This window comes from Lepisosteus oculatus, chromosome 4 (assembly GCF_040954835.1).
Source record: "Lepisosteus oculatus isolate fLepOcu1 chromosome 4, fLepOcu1.hap2, whole genome shotgun sequence".
Taxonomy (NCBI): Eukaryota; Metazoa; Chordata; class Actinopteri; order Semionotiformes; family Lepisosteidae; genus Lepisosteus; species Lepisosteus oculatus.
The window spans coordinates 6,340,270-6,348,582 of record NC_090699.1 but is presented as its reverse complement, the minus strand read 5'-3'; the positions used below and the strand labels follow the sequence as shown (position 1 = coordinate 6,348,582).

The 8,313-nt window shown below is 47.3% G+C and overlaps 1 protein-coding gene across 1 annotated transcript; it reads right to left on the bottom strand.

Annotated features, from left to right (window-relative positions):
- Window positions 1-263: 263 nt before the first annotated feature.
- On the bottom strand, window positions 264-4,953 carry LOC102688156 (zona pellucida sperm-binding protein 4-like). The gene is made up of 14 exons (XM_015346000.2): window positions 4,853-4,953; window positions 4,254-4,367; window positions 3,977-4,095; window positions 3,560-3,761; window positions 3,257-3,375; window positions 2,471-2,570; window positions 2,275-2,397; window positions 2,030-2,202; window positions 1,787-1,884; window positions 1,524-1,651; window positions 1,209-1,389; window positions 982-1,123; window positions 818-893; window positions 264-625 (listed from the first exon to the last, which is right to left on the bottom strand). The coding sequence occupies exons 1-14, from the start codon at window positions 4,941-4,943 to the stop codon at window positions 540-542; spliced, it is 1,752 nt and encodes a 583-aa protein (XP_015201486.2). The 5' UTR covers window positions 4,944-4,953; the 3' UTR covers window positions 264-539.
- Between the last annotated feature and the right edge of the window lie 3,360 nt (window positions 4,954-8,313).

Genomic DNA, 8,313 nt, shown 5'->3' with positions numbered 1-8,313 from the left:
AATGGAAGATTAATAACCACCATTGGACCATGTCAAAGGCACAACACCAGCCCCCTATGGTACAGAGAAATGTAAAGGCTGAGATATTTCAGCAGGTAGGTAATGGTAGAAGACAATACCTTTTTTTTTTGGACAGGTGTTCCCCATGCAGTAGTAATGGTACAGTTTGCATATAAAAGACTTAATTCCCAATTGAACAGGAGAGACTTCCATATGAGCTCCTCAACGCTACCACCCCACTTCAAATCACACAGCAGCCAAAAGCAAGTGGAGCACCATCTTTATTAGGATTGACTTTCTCCCAGAGATACTGCCAGGCCCTGGCTCAGCCTGTAGAGAGAAGGGGCTTGAGAAAGAGCTTCAGAAAGCTAATAGGCTCAGTCTCATCCATTATAGATGAATTTTCATAAGAAACCTGTGACCTACAGTGTACTCTAGAAAAACTGTACAATCAATCAAGGAAGACAACAGCCATATTGCAGGGCTATAAAGTTTGTTTTGATAGGGTAGCTTTTTACAACAGCACCCCCAACTGTCCCTCAGTCTCTAGGGCTCACATCTTTTGCTGGACAGGGCATCTTGACACAGTGGTTGTCAGGATCTGGGTTCTCCAGCATTGGGATCTCTGAATAATAAAATGAGAGAGGGTTAGGCTAGACAATGAAAAAAGGTAATTATAAAAACAAGTGAAAAATATGGATGCCCACCCCCCCCCCCCAAAAAAAAAAATCACAAAAAAAAGGGACATTGTGGATCAATGCCTTATATTCAACTGTAGAGATCAGAACAAGAGAAACAGCATAACACGTTGACTCACTGCGGCCATCAAAGCAGCCCTCCATACACTGCCGCTCAGAGGGTAGGCACAGCTCTGTGGAGCACATGAAGTAGATCTGGAGGACAGGAAGAGGGATTTTAAAGAAGGGATAAACATAACTCAGCATGTAGTTTTACTGTACATGCATCCACAAAAAGCCTCACCTCCTCATTGATGTAGGAGTAGGAGGTGCTGTCCAGGAACTGGAAGGTCTGGATGTGGAAGCGGCGGTGGTGCTTGGGCAGAGGCAGCTTGGAGTGGATGTGCAGGGTGGAAGTGTGGCCGTAGTCCAGAGGGTTGGGGCAGCTGCAGAGAGGTACCAAGATCAGGACCCTGCCTGCCACCCACTGACCAGCACAGGGTTAGAGCTGCACAAGCAGTAGCCCCTCACCCATCATAGAGCAGCACCCAGACAGCCTGGCCAGAGCGGGGGTAGGCAACGCAGTAGTGCACCAGCAGCACCAGGTTGGGGTCTGGAGCGTTCAGCAGTCGCACCTCCAGGTAGACCGGGTTCCCCAGCAGGAGCCGGAGGGGCCGGTGGTACTGAGGGTAGAACCTGGTGTAGCTCTCGTCTAGATGGATAAGTTTGTGTAGTGCTTTATACTGTAGGTACAGTATAAATCATGTTGACTCTATACAATCCAAACCATAACTTCCTGGCTATTTTCCCTCTTCTGGCTGTTAAGCATAAGACAACACGCATCACCTGTTGCAATCCGGAGCTGCACCCCAAATACTCCCCGGGACAGGACAGTAGAGGGCGGGTTGGAAATCTTCACCAGGTAGCCCGAGCTGGCCAGGTTTCCCTCAGCATAGCGACACTCCACCAGCAGTCTGGAGAGCAACAGAAAGAATTGATGCTTCGGTGTTTGTTCCATCCAAGCAATGGATCAGCAATCAAGGTAGTTATGAGTCAAGTATAACCTGGACAGGCTATTGAGGACCATTCACCTTAAAAGCCCTGCTCACCTTAAGGGGCTGTCCCTAGTAATTACTCCATAGCTCTGGAAATTGCGTCTAGCCAGGGACTCCACTTCAGCTAGGTAGATGGTAGTCTCCCCCACCACCTTAAAGAAAGGCGCACTCAACACAGGGTAATTATCCATTGGACTCGCTGGTCTTTCCAAGATATTTAACCTACTTGCCCTCATCGTTCCAGGTCCGAAGAGGGTTAAGGAATTAGTTTAGAGACACTTTAATCCATCTACTCACAAAAGCATGGGTCCCACAGCCAGTGACAGGGAATTTGAAGATGGCAATATCTGGGGTACAGATGACAGGGGTGCAGGATGTGTTGCCAGCAATCACCAGGGTGGCAGGATCCACAGGGGGTATCGAGATGGCCCGACGCACAGCAAAGACAAAGTGCCTGTCGGCAGTGCACTCTGGGAAGAGAAAGGCACGTCAGGATCTGCATGTTTCTGGTCATGAAGGTGGATCAGTAAGGAGAGGCCTACCCTCCAGTGGATAGTAGCAAGAGGATGTTTCAGGGTCCACACAGCATCCCTTGGCCAGGCAGTGGGCTGGAGAAATTCTCTCTGGACCACAGGCCACCTGATAGCTCCTGGGAAGCTTGCAGCCTGGGGTAATCATATTTGACATATCAGCACTGCCATCTTCTATGGATGGTTTTTAGACAAACTGTTCACTCACCCTTCTTGGGTTTGTAGGGGCGATAAGGACAGGACACCACAATTTCCCCTCTTGGGCCATCATTAGGAATGTACACCACCTTCACAGTGTACTCCAGGTCCTGCATGAAATAGTGAATCTGAAAGTCATCCAATGGGTCAAGATGAGCAGTTGTCTTAGAAGTTCACAGCCAGCTATCAGAACACCTGGATAATCACCTTATTCCATCACAGAATGAAACCCTGAACAATTGCAGTATTGCACTACTGTGATGCAAAGGAAACCTGGACTTGTATGGCCTGTTCCTCCACGTACTACTACCCGGTCTCGGGTTTAGATCATTTTCAGAGGTCATACATAGGCGATAGTACATTGGGCTGCACAGTGATAAGTCATGCTTGGTACAGGAAGAACTGTATATAGTCAAACCACTGGATGGAAGGGAGTATTATATAAGTTTCTAAGCCCAAGGGAGAATTTATACTCCTCTTAATAGAGCCATAAATGTATATACAACCTCAGACACTCAGGTGATGGAAGTCTTCCCTTCCCCCCCCCGGCTCTCAAAATACAAGCTCAACCACTATAGTCAACTGAAGCAGACTTTCCATGCAAAATTCCTGCTGCATGGTACTTTATCTGTGGTCACCAAAGATGTTGAGAGCCAGTAGTCTTGCATCAGAACACCTACTATCACTACCCAAATATTGAACTAGACAGGTGTTTGGAAGAACAAGTTGTTCAGGGGTCATACTTCAGGTATGACCGACACCATGTAACACTCCAATAGGAGTGGAAGATCCTTACCACAAGGAGGACATGGCAGCTAGTGTACAGGATGGTCAGGGTGTTCAGGTGCTGCCCTGCGGTTACAGAGGTTCCACAGGATGGAGTGTCCAGCACAGACACCAGGCTGCCAGAGTTATCTGCACAAAGAACATAAATAGTATATCGCATCTCACAGGCAATACTAACCTATGCAGCACATTCATAGCACACTGAATGGAGGCACAAGCAAGCTTATTGGTTACTAGCAGGAATCTTGTGTAGTTATGGGTTCCAGGGGACATCAAGTATGCCGTATTGAAGCAGACAAAAACAGTCACTCACTCTGAACCTTGATCTCCTCCAGGGGGCCCGCAGGCAGGGTCACCGTCATGCACAGCTCACCACAGGAGATGGTCAGGCCTCCGGGGGCTGCCGGTGTAGGAGCAAGTGCCACAAAGCAGGACACAGTACCAGTCACCCATCTCCCCTGTTCTTGGTCATAGTACCTCACTGTCAGGGAGTAGTGCTGCCCCCCATTCTTACTCTGCAGTGGGACAAGTAAGGGGGTTACAGAATAGGCAAATTAAAGTGCCTTTACATCATACATTACCACCAATGAAATTACACACACCCATTTAAAAACCAAGGTGTTGTTAAAGTGTGAAGATCAAGGTTTCTTTGCAAGCCATGCATCCAGAAATTAGCTTTACCAAGCGAGGCACGAGTAAAGGTATATCAAGCCCCAGACTGGGCCCTTACCAAGGACTGGATGTAGCACCCTCCATAGGAAGCCTCCAGAACCAGCCAACCCCTGGCCGTCCACACCTTATGCCCACAGTGTTCTGGGAGGCTGTGGACAGAGAGAGGCACCATCCTGCCTGTGAAAGAGGAATTAGATCCAAACAGCTAAGAAGCCCTTTATAGTAGTACTGCACTGTTCAGGATTCTCCCATAGAACTAGTACTGCTAGGAGTTCGAGGCAGAGTATGCCACACACACACACAACTATAATTCAGCTACCAGCATAGAACCTCACCCTCCAGCAGGGAGATCTGGCTGTACTTCCTCTCTAAGAACTTGAGCCTCATGCTGCTCTTGTGGCAGTAGACCAGGGGCCTGTTGTGGGATTGCTGCTGCTCCTCAGAGCCTCCTTGAGAGTCAGAGTAGGAAGAGTAAAAACAGGCTCATCACAAGGCACAAGTGAGAAGGGAAATAAGTGTTAAAATTACTACAATTAAGAGCTCACTGAAGACAAGTGAATCTCATATTGCCCTAGAAACTTGACTATAACTGTAGGTTAAGTCTACCCTCTGTACACACTGCACTTGACCTGCCAGTTAGTCTTTCCTATATAGAAAGAGATCCCCCCCAACTCCAGCCAGCAGAGGGCAATTGAAGCCATAAGATCCTCCATTATATAAGCCATCAGGTAGTTTTTAAAAGAACACTACCAGGAGCAGTTAACTTTCAGGAAGAAGTCTGTGTATCAAATCCCCATTATTCCTATGATATCCCTTACTTAAGCCAGTCACTCAGGAGGCTTCTTCTGAATCCAAATTACCACCATACTCATCTTCTGGAACAGAAGGTGAACCAAAGCCTGAAACAACTTGATCAAAAACAGCACACACACACCATCAAGCTGAGCTTGCGCCACTCCAACACAGAGCCATCCTAATAACCCAGGCAAGAGGAAAGCCTCCACCACACCCCCTCTCCTTCCCATTTTCAGACAAAAATACATTCAGAAAAAGACCGACAATCTACACCACAACTGGGGTTTATATACAAGCTCAGTGTGGCACGCGCTCCCTTACGGGCCAATCAGCAGCGGCGAAGGAGGCCAGACCATACTCACGCGCTGAGGTTTGGCTTGCGTGTTGACGCTGAAATCACGTGACGAGTTGATCTCTCACTTTCTGCACACAGGTGCGTGATCTACTTGTTCCTTTTAGCGGACTAAGCTAAACCGATCACAGTGTGACTTTGACAATAATACAGAGTTGCAGTAGTAACTACAGTGTTATCCATTAAACGCTGTATTGTTTTATAAACAAGCCCGCTTTTAAAATTAGAGCGCGATAGACTGTAAATCGAATATTACAAACTTATACAAAGATTTGAATTTAACAATCCATTAAATAAAGTGAACCTGCGATGACGCAAATTGCGCCTTCAAGGTTGTTAATATGACAGGCGATGTACAGTACGGTGTCTACTGCGTACGTGTTAATCAGAGAGCTCTCTCCTGAAGAGCTCGGATCAAATGTCATCATAGTTGGACTTTTTTAAACTCAAGAGCGGCCGAGCGCTCTGTTACGAGCAAAAGCCAGCAAAGAAATCCGTGTTATTCAGTTTATCGGCCGCCTCTATTCTAGATTGCTTCCACAGGGAAGGACAGCGCGCCGCAGGGCAGCTGGCGAAAAATTAAACTACTGTATATAACAGAGGCAACAGCGGAGAGCTGCCAGTTGGAAGCCGATATTTCAAATTTTGACAGGATACAACCCCATTGAGATGCACCATTTCGTTTCGAAGAAGATCCTGATAGAATACAGTACATACTGTATGCGGTGCGAAATCAGCTCTCGCAGATTCGTAGCTTTCACAAGCGTCTCAGCAGCGCAAAGGAGCCCATGTACTGTAGCACGTCAAGGAAATCGTTAAAAAAACATCAATCGCTATCCTACCCGTAGCACATCGCTGCCGGACAAGAGTAAGGCTCTGTCCCGTCTGCCAGGCGTGTCCGTCCGGCTGGGAGAATTAAGATTAAAGTCTCTTCCTGTAGGAAAGGAAAGCGGAGCTTTGGAAAAACTGTAGCTTTTTAGCGCTTATAACAAAAATAGTCCGAAAACTGAACCCTTCGCTTGTTCTAGTACACAGAGCATAGTAAAATAGTGTAACGCTTACGGCCGACAGGCGCTGTGTAAGAGCCGGCGTACCAGAGCGGGTGACGTCACCGCCCTTCCCTGTGATAGCAGGACCACAGCTACTGGGCTGTGGAGAGATCTCTCTTTGGCTCACGGGGCTAGGTCGCTGCAGAGAGACGCGGAAGTCCCGGGTTCGAGCCCCGGACGGTGCAGGGGCCGACCTGATGCGGCAAGGGCGCCCGCCCGAGCCCCCGTTGCGTTACATTGGTGTGAGAAGTGGGATGGGATAGCCCTTCGCCGGGGACGGCGATTTAAGCGGGGGAGAGTGTAACGCTTACGGCCGACAGGCGCTGTGTAAGAGCCGGCGTACCAGAGCGGGTGACGTCACCGCCCTTCCCTGTGATAGCAGGACCACAGCTACTGGGCTGTGGTGAGATCTCTCTTTGGCTCACGGGGCTAGGTCGCTGCAGAGAGACGCGGAAGTCCCGGGTTCGAGCCCCGGAGGGTGCAGGGGCCGACCTAATGCGGCAAGGGCGCCCGCCCGAGCCCCCGTAGCGTTACAATAGTTTTCCTTCACACTCAGGTCTATTGACTTTCTGCCTGCGACGATATTTTTCTCTCCGGCTTTGTAGGCATGATGTCATAACACCATTCACAGAAACGTCCACCATACACCCAACCTAAAATGTATTTTAAGAACGTGTATTTATATTGTATAGTGATGAAAATGCATAATAAGGTGTACTGCTTGCAAACGAGCGCACAAAAGCGGCTTGCTCAGTGCCGGGGTGAACTTTGAGAAAAAAACATGTAGGAACGAAAGGCAAGAGATGCAATATAATTATTTTAAATAAAAAAAACGGCTCTTCCACCCGCGAGAAACGCAGGTTGACGTACAGTAAATGCTTTACGTCCTGAAACTTGGCTCAGCTCAGATTAATGCAGTTAACATTCATTTCTACGGACTGCATAGGAGTTGGTGCACTCCTAGAATTACAACCCCTTTGCGACCGAGCCCAATCTCTCCCAGCCATCGAATAGTCAGTGCAATGCTCCCTGACCCTCGCCGCAAGACGGGGAAAAGTCAGTTATAAATCTCAGCTGATTTGTGTGCAGGACCAGTTAGCACACAGGGCACTGCATAAAATCCACTGCATGTAAGGCGAGTTGTGCACAAAGAATGAAGTCTTAGCAATTCTGAAGCCTTGGTTCAAGGTAAATGAAGTGCACAAAACTTGTTGTAAAACTCTTAATCATTGGCATTTAGGTGCTTTTTGGCAGATAGAAAACACTTCCACCATTCCTTATAACCCTTGTAATAAGGATTTGTGCAACCACCCATGCATATGAATATTGTAAAATAAGAGAACTGACAGGTCATATCTGTGACCATGAGACAGGAGGGGTATCTGAATAGCTCAGAAATCCTGAAATGGTACCATATGGTGTTTGCTCCTCAGTTAGCCAGTGAGAATCAGTAGGTTTTAATTAACCCATTTCTCGGGAAACTACAAGCCCCCCTCAACAGTCCATTTAGGGTTTAAGCAATTTAAACCAATGCAAAGGAACTAAACCTGTGCAAGATTTAAACACCCTCAATAACAATCAGGGATCAACATATAGTTCAGTATGATCAATGAGAGGAGTAAGTCTTAATGTAGAAGCAATATCATGACTTTTTAAATTGAAGGATCTAGAGGGTTGTAATATTATGGAAGAAGTCAGAACTGGCTTTGGTAAATTAGTACCCCAGCATCCTTCAAGATGCCTTAGTTTACCTAGCAGTGAAGATAACCTCGTCTTTAGAGCAGTTACTGTAATTGATACAAGAGCCGTTTTACCCAAGCTATTAAGAGACAAATGGATCCACGTTACACAACACACAAGTTCAAAATCATCTTTATTAAGACTAGCTTTTTCCCCACAAAAAGCTTTTCGGACACGGCAGCTGAACCCTGAGGAGACAAAAAGGTAGTAGCTCATAACTGAGAAAAGGGCAAAATGTTTCCCATTCAAGCAAGAGAAAAATGCCTGAAAGGACACTTTCCAGGGAAGCAAAAGTTAATTCTGCTTGTAGAAAAGCAAAATTTTCAAGTCTAGAGCAAAACCATGGAACAGGAGGAGTAACAATGAGAACTGAACATCTCTCCCACCAACACTTACCCTTCAGTCCCTGGGGCCCTCACCCTTTTCTGGACAGGGGGTCCTGACATAGCGCCTGTCAGT